Source organism: Sceloporus undulatus, chromosome 7 (genome assembly GCF_019175285.1).
Source record: "Sceloporus undulatus isolate JIND9_A2432 ecotype Alabama chromosome 7, SceUnd_v1.1, whole genome shotgun sequence".
Classification (NCBI taxonomy): Eukaryota; Metazoa; Chordata; class Lepidosauria; order Squamata; family Phrynosomatidae; genus Sceloporus; species Sceloporus undulatus.
Window position 1 is genome coordinate 44,275,212 of NC_056528.1, and position 26,191 is coordinate 44,301,402.

The 26,191-nt window shown below is 45.1% G+C and overlaps 1 protein-coding gene across 3 annotated transcripts in view; it reads right to left on the bottom strand.

Moving 5' to 3' along the window:
• ZNF185 (zinc finger protein 185 with LIM domain) overlaps positions 1-26,191 on the bottom strand; it is a 70,705-nt gene that overhangs the window by 17,651 nt on the left and 26,863 nt on the right. For all 3 annotated transcript variants that reach the window (XM_042480449.1, XM_042480450.1, XM_042480448.1), the window contains exons 7-20: positions 24,828-24,896; positions 22,811-22,882; positions 21,783-21,863; positions 20,028-20,111; positions 18,832-18,870; positions 17,698-17,781; positions 15,687-15,770; positions 15,323-15,391; positions 14,090-14,161; positions 12,238-12,327; positions 10,789-10,893; positions 9,859-9,957; positions 8,599-8,694; positions 7,674-7,775 (exon numbers count right to left, since the gene is read on the bottom strand). In XM_042480449.1, the coding sequence (XP_042336383.1) occupies positions 7,674-7,775; positions 8,599-8,694; positions 9,859-9,957; positions 10,789-10,893; positions 12,238-12,327; positions 14,090-14,161; positions 15,323-15,391; positions 15,687-15,770; positions 17,698-17,781; positions 18,832-18,870; positions 20,028-20,111; positions 21,783-21,863; positions 22,811-22,882; positions 24,828-24,896 (1,146 nt within the window). The remainder of the gene's footprint in view (positions 1-7,673; positions 7,776-8,598; positions 8,695-9,858; positions 9,958-10,788; positions 10,894-12,237; positions 12,328-14,089; positions 14,162-15,322; positions 15,392-15,686; positions 15,771-17,697; positions 17,782-18,831; positions 18,871-20,027; positions 20,112-21,782; positions 21,864-22,810; positions 22,883-24,827; positions 24,897-26,191) is intronic.

The window sequence follows — 26,191 nt, forward strand, 5'->3', positions numbered from 1 at the left end:
GCAAGGCTTTGGCTTCCCGAGGGAAGGGGCCCCGCCAAAGAGAGGCTCGGGGGAAGGCGATCACCGCCCCAGTGTCCTTTCGGCGGGGCTCCTTTCCAAAGGAAGGCCATGCCAAAGAGCGCCTGGGGGGAAGGCGATCGCCCTCCCCAGCGTCCCTTCGGCGGGGCTCCTTCCCAAGGGAAGGGGCCTCGCTGAAGGCAGGCTTCGGGCGAGGCGATCGCCCTCCCAGCGTCCTTCGGCAGGGCTCCCTCCCAAAGAAGGGGCCTCGCCAAAGGCAGGCTTCGGGCGAAGGCGATCGCCTCCCCAGCGTCCCTTCGGCGGGACTCCTTTCCCAAGGGAAGGGCACGCCGAAGGCAGGCTTTGGGGGAAGGCGATCACCCTCACCACGGTCCCTTTCGGCGGGCGCCTTCCCAGGGAAGGGGCCTCGCCGAAGACAGGTTTCTGGGGAAGGCGATAACCCTCACCACCAGTCCCTTCCCGGCGGGCTCCTTCCCAAGGGAAGGGGCCTCACCGAAGAGAGGCTTCGTTGGAAAGCGATTGCCCTCACCACCGTCCCTTCGGCGGGGCTCCTTCCCAAAAGGAAGGGGCTCTCACCGAGAGAGGCTTCTGTGGAAGGCATCGCCCTCCCCAACGTCCCTTCGGAGGGGCTTCCTTCCCAAGGGAAGGGGCCTCGCTGAAGGCAGGTTTCGGGGAAAGGCTATTGCCCTCCCCAGCGTCCCTTCGGCGGGGCTCTTTTCCAAAGGAAGGGCCTCGCGAATAGAGGCTTCGGGTCAAGGCCATCGCTCTCCCTAGCATCCCTTCGGGGGGCCCCTTTCCAAGGAAGGGGCCTCGCGAATAGAGGCTTGGGGCAAAGCGATCGCCCTCCCAGCGTTCCTTCGGTGGGGCTCCTTCCCAAGGGAAGGGGCCTTGCCATAGGCAGGCTTCGGGCGAAGGCGATCGCCCTCCCCAGCGTCCCTTCGGCGGGGCTCCTTTCCAAAGGAAGGGGCCTCGCTGAATGAGGCTTCGGGGCAAGGTCATCGCCCTCCCCCCAGCGTCCCTTAGGGGCGGGGCCCCTTTCCAAGGAAGGGCCTCGCTGAATAGAGGCTTTGGGCAAAGCGATCACCCCCCCAGCGTTCCGTCGGTGGGGGCTCCTTCTCCCAAGGCAAGGGGCCTCACCAAAGGCAGGCTTCGGTGGAAGGCAATCGCCCTCCCCAGCGTCCCTTCGGTGGGGCTCCTCTCAAGGGAAGGGGCCCACTGAAAGAGGGCTTCGGGGAAAGGCTATCGCCCTCCCCAGCGTCCCTTCGGCGGGGCTCCTTCCCAAGGGAAGGGGCATCGCCGAGGCAGGCTTTGGGGGAAGGCGATCACGCTCCTCCACCACCGTCCCTTCGGCGGGGCTCCTTCCCAACGGAAGGGGCCTCGCGAAGACAGGTTTCTGGGGAAGGCGATCACCCTCACCACCGTCCCTTCCGGGCTCCTTCCCAAGGGAAGGGGCCTCACCGAAGAGAGGCTTCGGTGGAAAGCGATTGCTCACCACCGTCCCTTCGCGGGGCTCCTTCCAAAAGGAAGGGGCCTCACCGAAGAGGAGGCTTCGGTGGAAGGCAATCGCCCTCCCCAACGTCCTTTCGAGGGGCTCCTTCCCAGGGAAGGGGCCTCGCTGAAGGCAGGCTTCGGGGAAAGGCTATGCCCTCCCCAGCGTCCTCTTCGGCGGGGCTCCTTTCAAAGGAAGGGGCCCTCCCCGAATAGAGGCTTCGGGTCAGGCCATCGCTCTCCCGTAGCCATCCCTTCGGCGGGGCCCCCTTTCCAAAGGAAGGGGCCTCGCCAAATAGAGGCTTTGGGGCAAAGCGATCGCCCTCCCCAGCGTTCCTGTCCTTCGGTGGGGGCCCTTCCCAAGTGGAAGGGGCCTCGCTAGGCCGGCTTTCGGGCGAAGGCGATCGCCCTCCCCAGCGTCCCTTCGGGGGCTCCTTTCCAAAGGGAAGGGGCCTCGCGGAATAGAGGCTTCGGGGCAAGGTCATCGCCCTCCCCAGCGTCCCTGTAGGCGGGGCCCCTTGTCCAAAGGAAGGGGGCCCTCGCTGAATAGAGGCTTGTGGGGCAAAGCGATCACCCTCCCCAGCGTTCCGTCGGTGGGCTCCTTCCCAAGGCAGGGGCCTGCACCAAAGGCAGGCTTCGGTGGAAGGCAATCGCCCTCCCCAGCGTCCCTTCGGCGGGCGCCCTCTCCAAGGGAAGGGGCCTCACGTGAAAGAGGCTTGCGGGGAAAGGCTATCGCCCCTCCCCAGCGTCCCTTCGGCGGGGCTCTCTCCCGAGGGAAGGGGCCTCGCTGAAGAGAAGGCTGTCGGGGAAGGCGATCGCCCTCCCCGCGTCCCTTCGGCGGGGCTCCTTTCCAAAGGAACGGGCCCACGAATAGAGGCTTCGGGGCAAGACGATCGCCCTCCTCAGCGTCCCTCGGCGGGGCCCCTTTCCAAAGGAAGGGGCCTCACCAAAAAGAGGCTTCAGGGCAAAGCGAGCACCCCCCAGCGTCCTTCGGTGGGGCTCCTTCCCGGGAAGGGGCCTCGCGAAGGCAGGCTTCGGGCGAAGGCGACGCCCTCCCAGCGTCCCTTTGGCGGGGCTCCTCCCAAGGGAAGGGGCCTCACCAAAGGCAGGCTTCGGGGAAGGCAATCGCCCTCCCCAGCGCTTCGGCGAGGCTCCTTCTCAAAGGAAGGGCCTCACTGAGACAGGCTTCGGGAAGGCCATCGCCCTCCCCAGCGTCCCTTCGGCGGGCCCCTTTCCAAAGGAAGGGGCCTCGCCGAATAGAGGCTTTGGGCAAAGCGATCACCCTCCCCAGCGTTCCTTCGGTGGGTTCTCTTTCCCAAGGGAAGGGGCCTCGCCAAAGGCATGGCGTCAGGCGAAGGCCAAATCGCCCTCCCAGCGTCCCTTTGGCGGGGCTCCTTCCCAAGGGAAGGGGCTCGCCAAGGCAGGCTTCGGGGAAAGGCAATCGACCCTCCCCAGCGTCCTCACGGGCTCCTTCCAAGGAAGGGGCTCCGAAGACAGGCTTCGGGGAAAGGCAATCGCCTCCCCAGCGTCCTTCGGCGGGGCTCCTTTCCAAAGGAAGGAGCCTCGCCGAATAGAGGCTTCGGGGCAAAGCCGATCGCCATCCTCAGCGTCCCTTCGGCGGGGCCCCTTCCAAAGAAGGGGCCTCACCGAATAAGATTTTGGGGCAAAGCGATCACCTCCCCAGCATTCTTCGGGGGGCCCTTCCCAAGGAAGGGGCCTCGCGAGGCAGGCTTCGGGCGAAGGGATCGCCTCCACAGCTCCCTTTGGCGGGGCTCCTCCCAAGGGAAGGGGCCCTCACGCAAAGGCAGGCTTCGGGGAAGGCAATCGCCCTCCCCAGCGCCTTCACGAGGCTCCTTCCAAGGGAAGGGGCCTCCTAAGACGGGCTTCGGGGAAAGGCTATTGCCCTCCCAGCGTCCCTTCAGCGGGGCTCCTTCCCGAGGGAAGGGGCCTCATGAAGAGAGGCTTCGGGGAAAGGCGATCGCCCTCCCCACGTGCCCTTCGGCGGGGCTCCTTCCAAAGGAAGGAGTCCCCGAATAGAGGTCGGGGCAAGGCCATCGCCTCCCCAGGCGCCTCGGCGGGCCCCCTTCCAAAGGAAGGGGCCTCGCCGAATAAGGCTTTGGGGCAAAGCGATCACCTCCCCAGCGTTCTTTGGGGGGCTCCTTCCAAGGCAAGGGGCCTCGCCAAGGAAGGCTTGGTGGAAGGCAATCGCTCTCCCCAGCGTCCTTTCAGCGGGGCCCCTTCCCAAGGGAAGGGACCTCACCGAAGAGAACGTCGGGGAAGGCGATCACCCTCCCAGTGTCCCTTCGGCGGGGCTCCTTCCCAAGGGAAGGGGCCTCGCGAGGGCAGGCTTCGAGGGAAGGCTATCGCCCTCCCCAGCGTCCCTTTGGCAGGGCCCTTCCTAAGGGAAGGGCTCACCAAAGAGAGGCTTAGGGGGAAAGTGATGCCCTCCCAGCATCTCCTCAGCCAGGCCCCTTCTCTGGAGAAAGCCTGCGGAGGAGAGTCTGCAGGGCGCGCCATCGTCTCCCGTCGCTGGGCTTTTCCCATCGGAGGGAGTCGAGGCTAGCAGGGGCTGAGGGCAATCGGGCACCTGCCAGTGTCCCCCAGATGGGCTATCTCTGCAGAGGTAGCCCAGCTGGGGAGATGGCTTGGTCAAAGTACCCATTGCCCAGTAGAGAAGTCGACCCGCGATTTTGGACGCCATTTTGAGGCAAAATTTTCTCGACTTATAGCCCAGTATTAACGTATGTCTCACCCACCCTTTGTGTGGCAGTGCAGGCTGAGCTGGTTGCCTGAATGGAGCCGAGAAGGAATTTTCCCCTGTTGATCCCAAATTGACCCAGAGGAGAAACAGGTTTTTTGCCTCTCTGCACTGCTTTCTTCCCTTGAGATGCTGCACCTTGGTTTGCAACTCAAGAGGACTCAAAAGGGGGTTCTGGGGGCTCTCCTTAGAAGGGTCCAGCCCAGGGAGACTAGAAGTTAGAGCAGATCCTAGTTTATAACAGATCAAAAAGTCCTGTTGTTGAAATGTTACATATATTTTTGTCGTGTCTTCCTTGGTTGCCTTGTCATCTGTCTTCCTTGGTTTGAAGTCCCTTTCCCAGTCTATTCTTAAGACCTCCACTCTTAATTATAGAGTCCACGCTGCACTGAAATGAATGCATGCATCCATTTTGACAGGACGGACGCGTAGCGTCCACACATCCCGTCGCGCTGGCGATGTCATGAGTGCGCATTTGCGCACTCGGGCGTCACAAGCACAACGCAAAAAGAACCCACTTTTTGCAGGTTCTTTTTCCACTGCTGGAAGACTTGCTGTTTGGCTGCTGAGGCTCCACCGGCGGAAATGGAGGCAGTGGCAGCACGCCCTTTTGGGCGGTCTGTATCCCGCCTAAGTCAGCTTTGAGAAGGATGCACCAAGGAAGTGGGAGTATCTGTTGTTTCATCTCAAGCTGCAAAACGTCTTAGACTGTAGTTTTTTTGTGGTTTTTTCAGGCTATGTGGCCATGTTCTAGAAGAGTTTCTTTCTGATGTTTCGCCAATTTGTGGCTGGCAACTTCTGAATGATCTGGCGAACATCAGAGAAGAACTCTTCTAGAACATGGCCACATAGCCTGAAAAATCACACAAAAAACTATGGATGCTGGCCATGAAAGCCTTCGACTTCAGTCTTAGCGGCGGTTCGGGGAAATAAAAAAGGATGCTTAAACCAGATGGTTGCTGGGTTCTGGGGAAGTTTTGTCGGAAAATGAATTTTCCAAACTCTGAATTAAGATTTGATTCAGGTTATCATGGTTGCAGAGTTACAAGTAATTTCACTCAACTACTGAATAACTCAAGTTGTCCCTGAGCAACATAATATGACCTTTTGTGAAGTAAGAACTACATAGTACAATTCTTTTCAAGGGGTAAAGAGTTTGTGTTTTCCTCTTGCCCAGATTCTTTAATAACTATCTAAATTATACTCTGAAGGAACATATGTGTAAGCATTCACCCTACCGTCATAGCTCAAAGGGAAAGATGAAGATACAGAGAGACACTACACAAAGCTTAAATTATGTAAGCTGGGATGGCCAGCTGGTGAGATCAGCAAATCTGCAATGCTTTCAAGATTCTCAGTGGGCTGATGTGGACAAAAAAGAAGCAAGCATTACCTATGTAATGGTAGCAAGAGCTGAACAGTTAATCTTTTTGAGATGTGGTGCTGGAGAAGAGTGCAAGGATTCCACAGACAGGTAAAAAGAGAAACAAATGGGTCCTTGTCTCCCCGGAAGCAAAGATGACAAAACTTAGGCTGACACATACTTCGGCAGGCACATCATGAGAAGGGAAAACTCACTGGAAAAAACAATAATGCTAAGAAAGATGGAGGAAGGTAAAAAGAGAGGAAGCCACATAATAGATGGATGGACTCTGCTAAAGAGGTCATGGGTATGAATTTACAGAAACTAAGGCAGACAGTGGAAGACAGGGAGTCTTGGAGATGTCTCATCCATGGGGTGTGGCAAGGGTCGACATTGACTCAAGGGCAGTTAACAACAACATTATACAATTTAGAAGCCAACCTAGAAGATAGCAAAAAATGCATTTCAGGTCAGGACTTGAGGGGGGGGACATCCAGGGGTCATTCAACTCCATTTGAAATTATTTCTGAATGCAGCAAGTCCACCTGATTGGTTAGGCTAGCCACCTGCAGAAATGGCAGTTCATGCTCAGAGACACACTGATGCAGGCATGCACATGTTATCAACCACTGACTAATATGGGTTTGGACCCCTGTGTTTTTCCATCCAGGGTGGGGGAGCAGAACCAAACCCCCGCAGATGGAAAGGGCCCACTGTCACTGTACTTTAATAATCAGGCTGATGGTTTTATGCCTACTGACATAAATGGATGTAGTTATGTTCCTAAAGTAACATGTGATCTTCAATGTGCTTGTTGTTGTGTGCCTTCAAGTCATTTCCTCTACATGGCAACCTAAAGTGAACCTATCACGGGTTTTTCGGGGCGTGAGAGTGTGTGGGTTTCCGTGGCTGAGAGAGAACTGAACCCGACTCCAGAGCGAGTCTCCAGAGCAAACACAAATCACTGCACCACACTGGCTCTCAGTGAGGAATAGGTGCAAATACTGTATTTTCTCCTTGGTCATCACCATTTTGGGTGAATCTCCAAACAATGATATGACACACAAAACCATCAAACAAGCACTTCAATATAAACTTAGCTTGGAACAGTTACTTTTTGGGACTAATTTCTGAGAATCTCTGGCCAGCCTGCATGACTACTGACCATGACAAAAAAGGAAATTTTCTGACCTCTAGTAAAATCATACATGAATACAGAAAGCCATACTTGACCAGGATCTGTCCATCTAAAGGAAGTCAAAGAAGAGTACTCTATTTCAGTGAGTCCTCTGCTTGTCTGACCCAAGTCCAGTTTAACTACAAACTATGGATTACTTCATACTGACTGTATCTGAGCTGACTCAGAAGACTTGGGGTTTTTTTTAGGAGCAGGAGAACAATACTTTAAATAAAAGAGAAAGAAGAATAGTAGTTGCCAACCAACTATTAGCACATGGACAGCAGACTGAACAACTACAGGGGCTCAGCTGGTCTTCCTTACTTGAAGAGCCCTGTTTGCCTTCAACCTAAAACTGCATTCCCAAGTCCTTGTGCAAAGGTCCAGTTCAGCCAAGATAGCCAAGAGTCTGAGACAACAAGATGATCCCTATTCCCCACTTCTGTCTACAGGAGTGAAATGGGCTGGTACTTTAATCTTACATCAAAACTCAGTGTCCACCCCCACCCCCCACCCCCCTTGAGAATAACAGGCCATGGGGCTCCATATGCCAGTAAATGGCTGGATGTAGAGGAGGAATGACCAGAAGTCTGTCATTGCTCCCCTTGGTATCTGCTGCCTAGTGGTTCAGTCAGCCTAGATCTAATCACTTACTATAGGCAGGAGAGACTACAGTGGGTGCTGTAGACAACTTGATCAAGTTGCTTTCCCTGTCAGAAACGAGACTATCATGCCCATGATCTCTGCTGCAATTTGCTGCATTTATGCTAGTCAAGGGAAGGCTTCCAAAGGTTCTCTATGTGCAAAAATGTGCTTTACTCCAGATCTTTCCCACCACTCAAGTAAATGTTGTTGATTCCACTACTCACCTGGCAGTGTCCAGCTCTGATTCATCTCTTCTAGCAGCTCTCAATAGTTCGCTTTGAGTTCCACTGGTACTAAGACTGCTTTCACTGGACCACGAGCCAGACCTGTTTAAAGGATGACAGAAAAGTGGGGCCATATAGATGAGCCTTCTGGCCTCTCTTTAGTGTTGGGCCACAACGTCCCCATCATCCCCAGCCAAAAGCATGGGAAACTTACTCCTTCCAGTTCTGAGCATCACTTTTGTCATTGTCATCAAGATACCATCATTGTAATCAGCAATTCATACAGTGTCCTGTATGAAAGGAAGAATACCAATGTGGTCCTGACCACACTCTAAATCGGTCTAGACTGTGGTCAGGACCACATTGGTATTCTACCTTCCATACAGAACACTGTATGAATTCCTGATTACAATGATGGTGTCTTGATAACAATGACAAAGGTGATGCTCAAAATTGGAAGGAGCAAGCTTTCCATGATACCCATTTCAATTTTCTGTCCACATCACTATGTGGCAGTTATAGGCAAGCCACTGTGCTCACAGCCTCCTTAATCCCACAATTTGCAATAGGGGAATAATGTTGGTGCACCTTATAAGATTGCAGAAAGGATAAATGAGTATTTTGAAGTTTCCCGATATTTTACATTCATGCCAAATATTCTTCAGTCCTATGTATTTCTATATAAGTAAGCAAGATGAAGCAAGAGTTAGTGTTAAACCGAGTGTGAAAAAATGTTCTTGAGTTTGTGTAATAATATCTAGAGACAACTGAGCAACAAAAAGGTCAATATTTAATAAAAGCAATATTTAACTGATGCAAAAATTGTTGAGAAGGTTCCCTGTCTGAGATCTTGTACAAACTATATGAGCAGACAAGATGGGATCCTTCTCTCTCTCTCTCTCTTTTTTTGCTTTTGCATTCTTACTTTGCCAGGTGAGCCTCTACTTTTTTGTATTCTGTGTCACTTGGGCTTTCATCCGCCATCTCATGTGTGGTTTTCCTCTCAAACCCAGAAAAAGACCTGCAACAACAGAAGAGACCAATCTCAGTCAGCATCCTAAATCTTTTCCCAGCCATTAAACTGCCTATACATCTTCCTTGCCTCTATACTGCTTATGAATCCAGTAAATTATTATCACTGACAAGGCTGAAACAGAGTAGCAATTAACTCAAATGTAAACATGTGGACAACAGTATTGTCAGTTAAATAATTTAGATGTATGAATTTATGAATACAAGATCAATGAATGTAATGTTCATCATAGATTCATGACAAGATAGCTGGTGAATTTTCAAGAGGCCATTCTCACTTTTTTTTCCCCTCTTGGAAGGTATTTGCTGACTGCTGTGGCATCTACATAGGATGATGCAAACAAAAAGCCCTATTGACCTAACACCTGCATTTAATATGTTGCATTGGAATGGAGTCACTTTCCACAATAGTATGAACAAATAATATTAAGCGGGTAGGTCATCCAATCACTCAATACATGGACAATAAAGCAACCAATGGTTGCTAGTCATGACTTATGACAGCTACGCTATCAGTACCATTTCTTGAGGAACACACAGGAGCAAGGCAAGGCCAATAGTGCTTCCTTCCAAAAGTGACTGGATAGGCAATTGAGCTCTACTTCAATGATAATAATGGGAGAGGGTCCTCCATCACATCTGAAGGCAGAAGACTAGTTTAGGAGGCACAGAACAGGCTAGTTGGGATACACAAATCTATTCTCCAAGAAGATAGAGCTTGAGGCTCAAGAGAAGCAACTTGGGTGGAGAGATACTACTGTTGCTAATGAGTAACTGCTTAGGGCCATTCCTGAGTCAGAGGGCACAGTTTACACTAATATCTTGCTGGATATCTGGTTGACCCACCGAGAAAGTAGTTGGCCATTGTGGAAACAGAATGCTTGACTCGATTGACCTTCTGTCTGTTCCTCCTTGGTTGTTTGGTTCTTTATTAGCTTTTGCAACCATATTGCATATGGAAACCTTGGCTTCCTGTTCTTTGACAGTTCAGCCACAGTCACAGCATATTCTAGTACTATTTTCATCTCTGAGAATATGCAGTCTTTGCATGAAACTGGGCTCTTTCTGTAAGATGGCTGGAACATGTTCCTGACATTGTGGAAATCAAGCTGTTGATGAGAACAAGAGATGACTTTCCCTTTCTGGTCCTTACCTTTTGGAGTGGACATCCTCATCACTGTCAAAGTGGGATGGCACATTGTATCTTGGTCCTGAGAGAGCATCTTTCTGATCCCTTGTCAAAGACTGAGTCCTATCAGAGACAGAGTTATATGTTAGATGAACTAGTGCCTGAATTTGCTTGCTTTCTAGGTCCCCCAGTCCTTCCACAGTATTGACTGTGCATAGTAAACTATAAATCTATTACTATTATTTTTAGTCTTTGTATAAGCACCCAGAAATGTTCATATCCTTCCATGTCACCATGGCTGTGGTTTTGTATTTACTGCTTTGTATTTCCATAGGTCTATGACCCACATAAAATTAAAATCAACAGTTTAATGAATACAAAAACAATTGCCATATTTTGTTTTAATTATCTTCCTAACAAAGAACCACTGAAGGCTGAAAACAGTTCAAAGTAACGTTTGGATTTTATATCGTAATGCATTTGGAACTACAGTTGCCCTTCCATTCTCGAAGATTTCAGATCCATGGTCTTGAATATTCACGGAGACCTCCATTAATTTCAATGGGGCATGCCCCTGCGGCGTTCACCTTGTGCGCACTTGCAGACATGCGCCCCATTCAAGCCTATGGGGCTTGAATATCGGCGCGTCTCCATTTTCGGGGGGTGGTGGTCCAGAATGGATCCCCCACAAAAAACAGAAGCTGACTGTAGAATAAATGGGATCTCTTTCTGGGATCTCTAACAAGTGGGGTGAGAATGGCACATGGTCTGTCAGTTGCATGTCCAATGCCCAATTTGCCCCCCCCCAAACCCCCATTTTCTGCTGCTTTCATTGCTGAGTTTCCCCCACAGCAGTGGTGACCCTCCCGCCACTATTTTTAGTTCATGCTAATAAATCTGCTCAGCTGTCAGTTTTGGACCAAGATGGTTGCTTTTGCTTTTCTTCATCCTTACTTAGCTGTGAATGGTTGGTGCTCAGAGCGTTCTGTGACTTGCGAACTTGGACTCTGGTATTTGAATTCTCTGGTGGAGTCTGTCTCTCTGTGATCCATTGCAGATCTGTCAAGAAAATGTCCAGTGAGGGCTTTTGTGCTGCAGGAAGGATCACATTCCATATCCTAAGCATTACCTTCCCAGAAACATTTGCAAACTCAGTTACACTCCCATGTTTTGTTTTGATTTGAACTGGATCACCCCTTCCTCACAGGAGCCCAGGGGGGCTCACAACTCAGAAGGAAAAGGCAGAAACAAACTTTTCTAATAGAATACTAAAGCCACTGAGAAGCTCACTGGGAGATCTTGTCTCAGACATTCTTCCAAATTGGTTGAGTTATTGCATGAGACTCAAATGGTGAGGAAAGATGGGGTTAAAAAGGTAATAAACAGAGGAACTGTGGTGTTATATTGTAATTAAGAGTGTCAAAGTAGCAGTGGGAAGCCTTCATTTGAAATTCATTCTCATCATAAAGCTTAGTAAATGACCCCAGAGCAATCATATCCACTCTCAGCCTAACCCTCCTCATAGACTTGCTGAAAATAGACAAAATGATATGGACATTACCTTCAGGCCTAATGGTAGGTCGGTTTTGGGGGGTCATAATGGGCAGTTATTTCAACAGCATCATTTTCTTCTTCTGTATTTTATGTAAAAGAGGTAGTTTTGCCATTGCCCATCATGATAGAAGGAGAAAACTACTACTGTTTTAGCTAGCTTTTTCTACTCAGAAGTCTCAGAATGCTTGTAGAGAGCTGTCACAACTGATGGAACATTTTAAGGTGTGAGGAAGTAGACACAGCCATCGTGGTATAGCAGTTTGAGCACTGGACTATGACTCTGTAGATCAGGGTTTAATTCCCTGCTTGGTCATGGAAACCCATTGGGTGAGCTTGGGCGAGTCACACATTCTCAGCCCCAGAAAACCCTGTGTTAGGGTTACCATAAGTCAGAAATGACTTGAATGCACATAGCAACAGAAGAAGTCAAAGCCACTATCACTACTCATCCTGCTGCCAGAGTAAGCATTCCTCCATGAATGAAAATGCTGCCATTCTTTTACTCTAACTCCTGAAAAATTATCAAATGCCCCATAAAAATCTATCATCCATGAGTCCCACCTTTCTCTTTTTCATATTTCCAGCATTCCTAATGGCCACTCCAAGTGAGCCCAAAATATACTGCATCAACTGACAGAGCTTCATTGAGTGTTTACAGCCATTTCATCCAATGACACCATGCTGTTGTCATGACCAACACTTTTTATAACATCTTGCCTGATGAAGAAAGACTTTCAAACATTTTTGTGCCCTCTCACTTGACCCATGAAAAAGATTATGCCGCTGTGGATGATCAAAGGTGGTAGTTGTGTTGGAACACAGAAGGACACATGGAGAATTGATTCTTACTTCTTTGGGCTTGCCTCTGGGGAGATGACAATGTGAGGAATTTGCGAAATTTGATTTCCAATTGCATCTTTAGGCTTGGTTGTTTCCCAGCTGTGGGTAGCAAAAGGGCATCAACTTAATAACCAGCAACAACAACCTGTACCTTTTGGATTTTGTTCTTTTTTGGATCACCATTTTCCTGTTATCTCAGGACATGATGCATACATGCATAGTTAGAAAGCCATTCTGGATTTTTAATGTATTTACTTATAGGTAAAGGAAATTTTTACTCGGACACCAAAATTGTCCTTAGAGCTTGGAGTTCTTGAAAGAAATAATGTAGATCACCAGATGCTTAAAGGATACAGCCTTTATTGTTCTTAGTTCCTTTCCTGTCCAAGGTCCCAGGCCAGACACTTGATAGAAAACCTGGGATGGGCTACCTACACTAAAGAGTTTATCACACAAGCCCCTTTCTCACCGCAATTGCACTAATAAGGCTGAAATGGATATATACTTGTTTTGAAGCATGCTCTCTCATATATCAATAGTAGAAATAGGGGCTTCATGTTATTTTCCACATTCCTCCACACTCCTTCCTAACCCTGACTCCCTGCCCTATGCTTTTCAGGGTGTGTGTAATATATCTATATCTATAGATATAGATATATACTGGGAAAGCCATATGTTGGGGGTTACCTCTCAATGACAAGATGCATTTTAACCACACTTGGACAAAAATGCATGAAATGGAGATGACGGTGTGCAGTAAGTATCGCCAAAGGCACTATTTTCAAACTTTAGAAGTGGTTTCAAAGCTGCATGTGATAAAGTTTTTAGTCTAGAATATTGTAACAAATCTGGCTGGGCTCAAGGAACAGATCTGCCACAAACATTGTGCCTTCAAGTTACCATTGACTTATGGTGCCCCAAACCATTCCATAGGGTTTTCTTAGGCAAAGAATATTCACAAGTGGTTTGACATTGCCTTTCTTTGAAATGTATCCTGTTTCACCTTTTATTCTTTGGTGGGCCCCTATACAGGTACTAACCAGGTCAGGCCTGGTTAGTACTTGTATGCTTCTAAGATCAGATGGAATCCAGTGCCTTCAGGGAATTTGCCACAAACATTACACCCAGCGTATGACAAAGGCAGATTTTACCATTCCTTCACCAGCTGAGGGTTTAGTCCAACACATCTGTAAGGCATCAAACTGAAGAAAGCTATGGAAATGTGTGTCCCCTGCCCCAGCATCATCATCATCGATGCAATCTTGAACACAGTTTCTAGGAGGAAATCCCGATGAATTCACTGGGTTTTACTTCCCAGTACCTATGTATGGGAGTACGCATTGAAAAGTGATATGGATGGCAATGACAGTTTACTTCTTCTGGCGCTGGTGTGAAACAGTGTAGATACGAAGCACTTTACAGCTGGACTGTGGGAACATGTCAATTTCACTTTTGCTCCATTTCTAATTTTCTGATTATAAGTTTGCTTTGGAGTCTTTCTGCATTCAATTACAAATTTGGCCATCCCAAAAAGAAATCTAATGAAGACTCACATGCATTTCATACATATTTCTCCAGATGTACATATAGACATACATATATTTTGCACTTTGTACAGATTTATAAGTATTCACCCCAGTATAATGGTTTGCAAGTATATATTTCCCCCTGATATACATTTTTGTGTGCCTATCCTTCTAATAAACTGTGCAGTTTTTAAAAATTGCATATTGCAACACAAAATGTTGAGAACCGCAAACAATTGTGTTCTGGTCTATGTTGACACAAAATTCTGTTCTGGTTGTAGGTACATAGTAAAAAAATTGGACACTATTAGGCAGAACTACCGAAGGAATTTTACCTGGTCTCAGAAAAAGTGGTGCTTTGCATTTCAGCACTTGGCACAGTCTGGGATGTTCTATCATACCTTTCACTGTGAAAATAAGCATAAAGGAAGTTGGAAAGTACTGATTGCTGGAACCATTATTCTAATATGGAGCTGGTTACACTTTGTGCACTAGGAAAACAACATATGCAGTAGAAAAGGTGCTTGTGCAGTTTGATTTGCTCAGTAACAATGTTAGTTCTCAAACAGACAAGAAAAAAATAAAGCAATAGAAAATTAAAATAAAATGAAATTAAAATGTTATCTTTTAGTCTATTAAACTTCACATTCTAATACAGGCTGAGTCTCCCTTATCCAAAATGCTTGGTACCAGAGGTGTATTGGATTTCGGATTTTTATGGATTTATTGATTTTGGAATACCTGTATTTGCATATATGTACATCATGAGATATGTTGGGAGATCGGATCGAAGTCTAAACACAAACTTCATTTATGTTTCATATACCTCTTATACATATAGCCTGAAAGTAATTTCATACAATATTTTTATTGTATTGTTTGCATGAAACAAAGTTTGTGCACAAAAAGCAAAGTGGCCACTAACTCAGCCATCTATGAAAATTTTTTTAATTTTTGGAATATTTTGGATTTCACAATTCCAGATAATGGAAACTCAACCTGCATATTATTGAAAACAACTACTTGATCTAGGAGAATACAGCCATAAAGACACATCTAGCTGGATTGGATCTGTCTATGTTGCTGCAAGCATTTTGAGCTGCACCTGGCACTCCTTTTGTACCACAGATAGAGGGGTCATTGGCACCTATCAAAAATGGCTTTTTCTTCATCAACTTTTGTAATGACTTTTCTCATTACAGCAGTTTTGCCAATGCTGGTTTGGTCCACGGTGCCATCTCACTCCACAGACAATGCCAGTTAATGACTTCGTCAATCTCTTCAGTCAAAGTCTTTGTAAGAGTGTGTCATCACTTCCTGTAATGCACTGTACAGCCATGCAAAGTAATGCATTTTGCTGGACAGATCAGGGAGAAGCACCTCCTTGGTTCCAGCTTTCTTGTGCAATAGATTTATTTATTTATTTAGAAAAGAACACTAGATTGTTTCACATTCCTTCCACCCAAAACATTGGCAACGGAAGCAGAAATAAGAGCGAGAACTGTACAACCTGTTTGTCTGCCTGTACATCACAAATAATGATGTAATGAGGTTCACCCAGACTTTACCTTCCCTTTGAAGGAGAAGTAGACTCCTCCAAGGAAATCAGTTTATGCTTCCCTTGATCTGGTTTGATACTGGAAAAAGATGAAAGAAAAACAATAATGATATTTTAAAGTATATTTGGACACAATGCAAAACAAGAAGGGTTAAATCTTTTCACCTTTGGCAGAGGGCTTTTCTGTCCCATCACCCTTGCCAGCCCATCTGGTGGTGCCCAGTTGGCAGGTGTTTCCCATGCCAATTGAATGGACTTTTGGGAAGGGAAAAGCTCATAGTGCCTGAAAGACATCTCCCCTTGCTCCGCCTTGCCATGAGCTGAGAATGGCCCTCCTTGGTAAATCGGAGGATGCCATTCATCATGCAGTCTACCTGCTCTCAGTGGAACCAAAGTGGTTGAATGTGGATGAAGGTTCAGTAGGCTTGGATGCTTGACTTCTGCTCCCCACATTGTTACTGCAAAGGAAAGTCAAAAAGCAGGATAATTTCTCAGCAACATGGCACTCAGAAGGGCTGATAAACTTTTGTTTAAATTGCTGGGCAACTGACCATGCTGGCCAGGGGATTCTGGGAGTTGTAGCCCCCAAATTTAACTCTTGTAAGCTCTAGTTCTACAGAATTGTGTCAGTTCAGCAAAGACTCACTGCTTTTTCAAAGCATCACCTGCTTCCCTGCACAATACACAATGCTCTGCTCACTGGGGTCTGGGGATGGGAAAAGAGACCCCTGCTTGATGTTAATCTGTCCCACACATAATTGTATAATTGAAAAGCCTCATAATCACTTCATTAGGGCCAGTGCAAAACATGCTCCGAAATGGAGCAACTGTACCATCATTTTAACCAAATTAAACATTTAAAAACATAGTCCTGCACTTCCAGCACAGGGCGCAAGGAAAATCTATAAATGAAAAGGAATCTGGTAGGCAGATGGTGTTGCTAAGATTGTGGTCAGGATACAACAAGGCTGGATCCTAGCTCTGGAGGGTGGAGAAACTGTCTGAAGCAAATTTTTGGGCACCTTGGGGGACTCTAGTAGGAACGAGAGGGAAAGAAACTCCATATTTTGCTGTCATCAGAATACAAATATAAACTGTTGAAACTTGAATTCTGTAACTCCAGCAATTGGTTACCTGAATTTACTTGTTCTCCTCTTCCCTTCCCACTTCCTTCTCCTTTGTATCATATCTATTATATTAAGAACATCTGAGCTAGGTACTGTACTGCTTCATAATTTTTATATAGTGCTTTATGTTGTCGCCGTTGTTGGTGGCCTTCAAGTTGTTTCTGACTTATGGCAACCTTAAGGCAAGCCTATCGTGAGGTTTTCTTGACAAGATTTGTTCAGAGGGATTTTTGCCAGTCCCTCCCTCTGAGGCTGAGAGAGTGTGACTTGCCTAAGGTCACCCAGTGGATTTCTATGGCTGAGCAGGGATCTGAACCCTGGTCTCTAGAGTTATAGTCCAATGCTCAAAGCATTACACCACACTCACTCTGTATGTGCTTTATAGGGATAAATACATAGTAATAATTTGATTTGTGAGTGAAACCATCACCATAATTGTCCCTTCCCTTACATTATCTGAAGGACAGCCTATGTCTTTCTGAGCTGCCCAACATTACATAAGAGCCCCTACTCTTTGGTGTATCAGTGAGAGTCAAAACTGGAAAATACCAGGAAAGGGGTTCTCACCTGTTTATTATTATTATTATTATTATTATTATTATTATTATTATTATTATTACCTGTTGGTTTTCTAGATGTTGTTAGCTTCAGTTGCCAGAATCCCTGACCACTGGCTATATTGGCTGGGCCTTCCAGGAGCTGAGGTTCATAATATCTAGAGGTCCAGTGACTGCAAATCTGTTTATCAGGGACAAGGCTTTCTCAGTCTTAACCCTACCATGCTGAGATTCTCTGCTTGGGGAGGTTATTTGCTCCATATGCCTTGCCACTACTGACTTAAAAAGAAACCGACTGAAAAAACACAAATTACAATGTGAAGTCAAAGGCTTTCATGGCCGGCATCCATAGTTTTTGGTGGGCTTTTCGGGCTATGTGGTCATGTTCCACATTTTGCCAGCATCTGCGGTTGGCATCTTCAGTTCTCTGAAGATGCCAACCACAGATGCCGGCAAAACATCAGGAATAAACTGTTCTAGAAGATGGCCACATAGCTCAAAAGCCCACCCACTCACCCTACAAATTACAATCTTAAACTGCTTCTGCTTCTATGGCTGTTGCTGTCTATTAAATTGTAATTGCATGTTCACGTTTCGTAATCTTGTAATTGTACAGGGGAAGGATTATAACCTTGGAAGCTGGCTTCTGATGGCAGTACACTGTAGAAAGTAGATTAAAATCTTTTAAATAAGTGTGTTACCTCTTCCCACGGCTACTGAACCACGCTGAGGCCGGCACGGTCTGACTTCTGGAGCGTGGGCCAGTGTCATCTTCTTCATCAGTCCTTTCAGGAAGAAAATAAGCCACCATGTGAAGTCCATTGTCTCTCCCCTTCTATCCACTTAACTTTTAGGATACGATGTTTAACGTGGTTCTACATGCTTTTCTCTTATTTTTCTCTATTTGCTAGACTTTTTTGGCAACCCAAATCAGCTGCCTGGGATGGCTGCTGCAGCTTACCCCATGGCAGAGCCAACTCCAACTTTACAGCAACAAACTCAACATGACAGTGAGTGCATAGGCATACACTTCAAAGAGAAGCAGTACAAAGGGCAATACCCAATGTATTAGGATAAGATGTCGACTGCAGGGGTCTGGGATTAGGAAATGAGATCCCTGCTTAATACTAGTCTGGCCCATGCAATTATATAATCGGAAAGCTTTGTTATCACTGCACTAGGATAAGTCCAGCACATTTCAATGAAGTGAAGCAGCAGATGTTGACCAACATCATCCTTCAGCACACCCATACGTAGGTCAATGGAGTACAATGACCAGGGCCAACCTATGTTATTTTGAGCATCTGAGGCACACAATCCTATAAGCACCTCTCCACTCTCACAGGGGGAAAAAGTAATAATTAACAATTTGCTTTTCTTCGCATGACATACAGAAGTTGGCCAAGTCTACGAATGCTTATGCTACAATGTCATTAGCTCAGATAGTCTCAGAGGAACTACAAGATCTTTGCATACTGATCCTTCCAGACTAACATGGCTATGTCTCTGAATAATAATATTTATAATAATAATAGTTTTTTGTTGCTGTTAGTATTATTAATATTACTCTTGGTGATATTTGCACATTTTCTACAAGTTTAAAGCTTTTTTGGAAAATATTTTCAAACTGGTTTAACTCTTGTAGCTTAACTGTCAATGTTCAGTTTTTCCTAATATATTTGCACTAACATCTGTACCTTCTTTGCAGTCTAAAAACAAATGAAAATATCCACCCTGACTTTCAGCTATGAATCCAGGAGAAAGAAGGTCTTAAGCCCTGGATCTGTGTTATTTCAGCATAATTTCTGGAGAACTGGAGTCATCTCATTACTCACCTCTTGGCCATGAAGGATGGTGCATCTTGTGGTAGATTTCTGCAGACACACACAAAATGCATATGCATGAGCATTCTTATTAATAAGGCAGTGAACAGAAGTTGCAGACAGGAACACTATCGCCACCCACCACAAAATCCTCTTTCCCTTATTGTTTTTGCTGTGGTACACATTAGTAACACTGTGGATGCTTGAGTCCTTGGTGAAGCTCTTACCTACAGCTGTAGTCCCAACCTTTGGTCCTTTAGATATTTTAGACTTCAATACCCAGAAGTTTCAGACAGCATAACCAACAATTAGTGATTGTAGGAAGTGAAGTCAAAAACATCAGGAGAGTGTTCCATAATTTAAATAGATATACAGCCTGTCTCAGTTGCTCTATGGGAAATAAATAGTATAGGGATCTGGGTATGTTTAGCCTGGAGGAGAGAAGGTTAAGGGGTGGCATGAATGTTTAAATATTTGAAGAGGTGTCATATTGAGAATGGAGCAAACTTTTTTTTGCTGCTCCAGAGAATAGGACACAAAGCAATGGAGTCAACCTACAGGAAAAGAGATTCCACTAACATTAAGAAGAACCTCCTGACAGTAAGAGCTGTTTGATGGTGGAACACACTCCCATGGAGAGTGATGGAGTCTTCTTCTTTGGAGGTTTTCAAACAGAGCCTGGATGGCCATCTGTTGGGAATGCTTTGATTGTGTGCATGGCAGAGGGTTGGATTGGATGGCCTCAAACTCTGTGATCCTATGAAGACATAACTATTTTAGTGCTTTATTTTAATCAGCTTTTTAGGTTTAATTGCCTTTGCTCTTATTTGATCTTCTCACTGTTAGCCACTTTAAGTGCCATCTGTTAGCATAAAGACAGGATATTAAAGACAGACTGAGACAGACAGACTGCAGCCAGGGGAACTTATGTTCTTGATCAGCCTCCTAGATAAGATCATGATCCTTGTTCTCCTTCCTAAACCTCATCTCTTTAAACTGGGTTTGGACTGAACAGCCCTTCAAATAGAAGACTCTTTCCAACAGAATGACACTTATTCTATTGCACATCTTGCTTCATACTGGGTTCAGCACAATGTCAGTGTTGTACACTACCAGCTGGCTTTATATTAGGCCTTAATCCTCTGCTAACATTTGGTTTTTGTTTCCATTGTTACCCCCACCCTCCAATTTCCTTCCTTTTAATTTACCCATTGCTTTTCTTGGCAGCTGAAAGGACATAGGAACGCTCCTTGCTGGCGGTTCGCCTGAGCACACTGCTTGCAGCTTCAGTCCTGAGAAAAAAGGGAAAGAACTAAGTTCTAGGGCAATTGGTTTGTGGTACTACTAGTTTCTAAATTTGCGAGGTGTTAATATGCATTGCCTACAGCCCAAAGCTTGCAATTATTCTGTTGACTAACTTGTTCAGTTACTAAATCTCTAGAGATTTCACCAACTTTCTAAAAGAAGAGTTTAAAGAAACTAATTTAATGGATTAGGTCTTCAGGATTCATTACATGAGAATTTTTACCTTTGCCACATTAAGTAAAACAGGAAAGCTTCCTGCCCAAGGAGATGATATGCTAGAACTGGAAGAAATGTGTCACATCGCTGTATTGTTAGGCAGAATAAGCTGTGTGATTTCTTTGGGAAGACAGCAGAGAGGGAGGGAATTTTCTTAAGGCTTGGTCAGATAGTTGGGCTGGAAGATTAGAAGAACAGCTATGTTTAGGAAAGAAGACAAAAGGAGCAGAAAAGTATGCCGAAAGGGAGGGTCCCCCCATGAACCCGTAGGAAAGAAAAGTGTTTGGAGTCTTCTGGGGTGTGTGCACTATCTTCAGTAACTGCCCCACTCTTTATTACTGTTGTTGTTGTGTGCTTTCAAGTCTTTCCTGACTTATGATGAACTTATTATGGGGTTTTCTTGGCAAGTTTGTTGGGGGGTTGTCTGTCATTACTTTTCCCTGAGGCTGAGAGCATGTGCCTAGCCAAAGGTCACCCACTGGGTTTCATGGCCAAGCAGGGAATCCAACTCAGATCTCCGGAGTTGTAGTCCAACACTCAAACCACTATCCCATGCTGGCTCTATATTCTGGGCTAATTTCTATTGCATATTATTGTATAACATACATAATACATTGCAATTCTTTCATAAACCACTTAGGGTTTTCTCATCTTCTTTATTGCTAATGGCAGTTGGGAGCAGGGATTTATATCCCAGAATCTGGAAGGAACATCCAGTCATGTCAGCTGGAAGCTGTATCACTTTCCAGAACTCAGGAAAGATTATGTGGCACCAACTGAGATACTGGATTGAGATTTGGATGCATCTTAGATCTGTCCCCAGTTGCGTAGGCAGATGGACTCTGCACCAGAGCATATTGCTCATGATGCTCTATTGTCCTCAGAAAATAGAGGTTCCTGTTATTGACACTCTTCATGAGCTCAATAATTTGCAAAACAAATATGACCAACCATGTATATTTTCAGTCAAATATGGCAGGTGAGTGGTGCCACCAGGGCAGGACTTAAGGGTGAAAGCCCAAAGTCCAGCCCAGCAGAATGAATTGAAAGGCCAGCAAATACAGCAAGTCTAGCTAACCACATTTGGAAGTCAGTGACTATTTAAAAGAGAGGGGGAAAAACTCTTATACTATCTTAAAACACCTAGTGTAGTGTAATGTAGTGGTCTGGGAGTGTTGGTCTGAGGGTGGGAAATGTAATCCCCATTGAGCTATGAAACTCACTACATAAATTTGGACCAATAGCTCTCAGCCTGACCTACCTCACAGGGTTAGTGATATAATACAGTACAGAGGAAGGACAGCTACGTATGTTCTTTTGAGCTCATTGAATAAAACTAGAGCATAAATCAAAATGATGCATACTATAACAACAAAACTAAATGCGGAATTTAACATGATGCTTCTATTCAGAGTGCTGTGGCACAATTAATAACAAAATACCTTTTCTTTTGTTCATCTGGGGAAACGGATGGCTCCACATCTCCTGGATCTGATAGTTCCCGCTTAATGTTGTAGGGAGCTCTAGATCATGGTCCGGAAAGGAGAGGGATATTTTAAGATCAAAAGCAACCAAAAAAGCTGCACTTCCCTGCAGCAATCCTATCTCTCCCAAAGACAGAAAATACATATACACAAGGCACAGTGAGCATGGCATGTGTCAGGTGTTCAAGTACTACTACTAGATAGTAGTATTGGGCAGCACTGTAGGGTGTTTTGCAGAGAATGCACATGTTGATATGCAAAGAAAACAGCATTTTCTGCACAGTATATCCTGTCTCCTATGTGGAAAATGCTGGGTTTAGTGTAAAGCAACCATGTGCGAATTTTGCGCAGAATAAGTCCCATATTACAAATAGGCTCCAAAAAATATGTGATATCTGAAGAGTTTCTTGCAGTGGAAAGAAAACTGATAAAATCATTTGTTGCTTGCTTTGAGAAGAAAACCAGTGAAGAGTTACATCTCTGTTCCTGATCATTAAAAGATCAGCTGGAGCACTTTAGATGTAGACCAGAGCAATCATACCTTACCGAAACAGGGCAATAAAGGTTTTTATCCTGCAAAGAAGACTTTATTATTCGGTGAGCATATTGTTGTTATACTTTGATCTTCCTGTTCTTGTATTGGTGATAGATGCAGGATGGTAAATGAAAAACATGGAGAGATCGAGGGAGAGGAATAACGCCTGGAAGAGTTTTATGTTCCACGGCTGTGATCTAGGATCTCACCCATTGTATGCGTTTTCTCCAAACATTCATTTTTATATTGACATTAACCAAAAATATGCATTTTTGTATGCACTTTATCTAAAACATACATTTTTGTATGTTCATGGGGGTCAGGAACTGCATAACAAAATTTGAGGTAAAGTGAAACCAGTAGACATGTTGCAATCTGCATATTATTCTGGATGGTAAGTGCAAATCAGGTTGATTCTCTTAAATGAGCACCCTAAATATACTGTACTCACAATCTCTTGTATTCATCGGTTGTCATTTTGTACCCTTGGGAGAAACGGGGTGTGCTAGTAGTATTCTTGGCACTGAAAAGAGAACACAGCCAGAGGTAGTCAGAGAGCTAAAGAAACAGGAGTGCTTTTCCTGTAGGGTTGTTATAATAAGAGAATGAAAGTGCAGAGAGATTATCCATGCATCAGAACTTGAGAAAGTTACTTTTTTCAACTACATAACATTTGGTAGTCCATAAATGGACCTCCCAGTCTCTACATTTTAGAGCAGCGGTTCCCAACCTGTGACAGCCCTTTCACAAGGGTCACCAAAGACCATCAGAAGACACATATTTCTGATGGTCTTAGGAACCAAGACACTGCTCCTCTATGGCTGGGGATCACCACAGTATGAAGAACTGTATTAAAGGGTTGCGGCATTAGGAAGGTTGAGAACCACTGTTTTAGAGGCTTATTCTTTGGATTCATAGCTATCAGAACCTCCAGGATTTTCCAACCTGTCCTCATCTTCAACCTCCAAAATGCTCAGTTTGAATTTTTAAAGGTAATTTTCTCAAGAAAGCCAGTGTGGTGTGGAGAGCCACTATGGTTTAGTGGTTTGAGCATTGGACTGATTCGGGAGACCAGAGTCTGAATACCCCTTTGGCCATGGAAACCCACTGGATGGCCTTAGGCAAGCCACACACTCTCAGCCTCAGAGGATAGCAATGGCAAATTCCCCTCTGAAGAAATTTGTCAAGAAAATCCCATGATAGGGCCATCTTAAGGTTGCCATAAGCCAGAAACAATTTGACTTACACACACACAAAATTTCCTAGATAGTATATAATGGGGATATGTGCATCCAGATTCTACCAAGTCATTCCATGAGAAATGAAATATGTAATTAGTTAATTTTAAACAACCTTGTATTTAAACACTTGCCTGGTGGACATAGGAAAGCAGGAATTCCGTGCAAGTGAGTAACATAACTACTAGCAGGTGAGCTAAGAGAGAAAAGAAGGAGTAAACCATTCCTCCTCTGTGCCCAGCATAAGAACTAAGCAGACATCCAGAAGCGGCAATATCCTTCTCCACGCTGCTGCATGACAGATGGAATTCGGCAGCCTTCCAATCTATCAGGTATTTTTACAAGCAGTTTCTTAGTGTTCATGACCTTACAAGTATACCTCAATTAATGTCGTACATGTTTTCCTGCTCTTCAACAGAAAATTGTTGCCAGAGGCAGAAATAACATAGAAATGATAGGGATAGGCTCCTATACCACAAAAAAAGAAGAGCAGTTCAACATGTTTCAGCAAACTTTGTATGCAAAACTAACAATATGTCCATGTGAAATGAAACAACCAGCTCAGGTAAGTCTTGCATCAGTAAACGAAAATATTTTGAACCTTCTAGAGTTGTGTGAAAGCATCCCTTCAAAATGCATCCAAGTATTTTTTTATCTCCGTTCACCTTCCTCCATTCTTTTGGGAAAACTTATAAATCTATGCATTTTAAACATGATTGGAATAAGGGAGAAGGAGGCTTATCTGCTCCCCCCTTTTTGCTTTGCTTTGCAGTTCACTCATACTCATAGACAGACACACAAGGCTGCAGTAGGATTTGCTAGAGAAGAATCCAATAAAGTAACATTTCCAGGTTCTGGTATCAATGCTTCAATTTTTTGGCAATGGTCCCTATCTTTAATTGTAGCAATTGTTGTAATGTGCTTATGACTTATGTTAACCCTGTCTTAGGAGCTTGATGATTTTTATAAGCAAGGTTTATTCAGAGGAGGTTTGCCATTCCCTTTCTTTTAGAATAAGAGTACGACTTGCCAAACATTACGCAGTGGGCTTCCATGGCTGAGCAGGAATTTGAACCTTGGTCTTCCCAACTCCCAATCAAATACCCAAACCACTTCACCAGTCTTTAGGCTATTTTATTCCTAGCCAGAGGTATCTTTACAACATAGAGCTTAAACTGCCTAGATAAAGCTACCCACCATTTCTCAATGCCAGAAAACTATAAGACAAACCTTTTAGGTGAGCCATTGGATGTTGTGTTGGAAGCAGGAGACTTATCAATGGTCTTGGTGAAAACCCCCCTGAAAAGAAAGAGAGACGGTAAGTAATCTTCAGTGTAAGGTTTCATAACAAGGTATGAATGCTATAAATGTGTCCAACATCAAAATGCTGCATTGTAGGATCAGTATGTAGAGAGCTCTTGTAGCAGCTCTGAGAGTATCTGAAAGAGCTTTTGTAGACTAAAGTCTACTTCCTCAGATGCATCCGAAGAAGTAGACTTTAGTCTATAAAAACACATGAATTTTTCTTTCTGTTAGTCTCAAAGGTGCTACAAGATCTCTCTACATACTGATTCTACAGACTAACATAGCTATGTTTTTGAATTCTTGCTTTGTAAGATGTTTCTACGCAGTGCTATGATACTTTACTCAACTGTCCCATCCCACTTTTTTTCCCACTTTCTCAGTCACTCAGCATTCCATGGCTAATGAGAATACTTTGAGCTAGTTAAGTTTTGTTTAAGATTGTACCTTAATGATGACGCTTGAGTGGGGGACATACACTGAAACATCTTTCCCCAGCCTGTTACCCTCCAGGTATGTCGGACTAATCCCCCAGTGAAGGAAGAGTAAAAAAAGGAAGACACCAGATCACATCTGATCTTGGAAGCTAAGGAGGATCAGGCCTGGTTAGTACTGGTTAGTATTTGGATGGGGGACTTCTAATGGATACCAGATGCTGGTGGCTCTATTTCAGAGGAACACAATGGCAAACCATCTCTGAGTATTGCTTGCCTAGGAAAACCCTATGAAATTAATGGGGTCGCAACAAGTCAACAGAAATATAACTTGCATTGCTGAAATTTCACCTAAACATTTGGAAGAACACACACAATGCTTGTGGCAGATATATTATTTGATCCAGCTCAGGACTACACTGAGCGTTGACATGTTTGCACTCTTTAACTACTTCAAGGGCCCCAGTAACAGAAAGGAAGGGGCAGGCTTGTTCTCTGGTGCCCCAGAGGGTAGGAGTAGGTCTAATGGTTTGAACTTAGCAGAGAGTAGATTTCAACTGAACATTAAGAGTGGTTCAGCAGTGGAATCAATTGAATGGAGAGGTGGTGGGGTCTCCTCCTTTGGACATCTTCAAAAAGACCCTGTTAGGGATGCTCCAGCTGGAGTTCCTGCACTGAGACCCCTTCCAACTCTATGATATTATGTAGTTCATTCAATTTTTATATTGGGTGATTGAGAAAAAAAGGACGGTTGTATCAAATAGAGAACAACAAAGCCTGCATCATTGAAGCATCTGATGAGTCTACATTCTTACATTCAAAAATTCCAGACTGAAAAACTTGGAGTTCTCCCAAGCC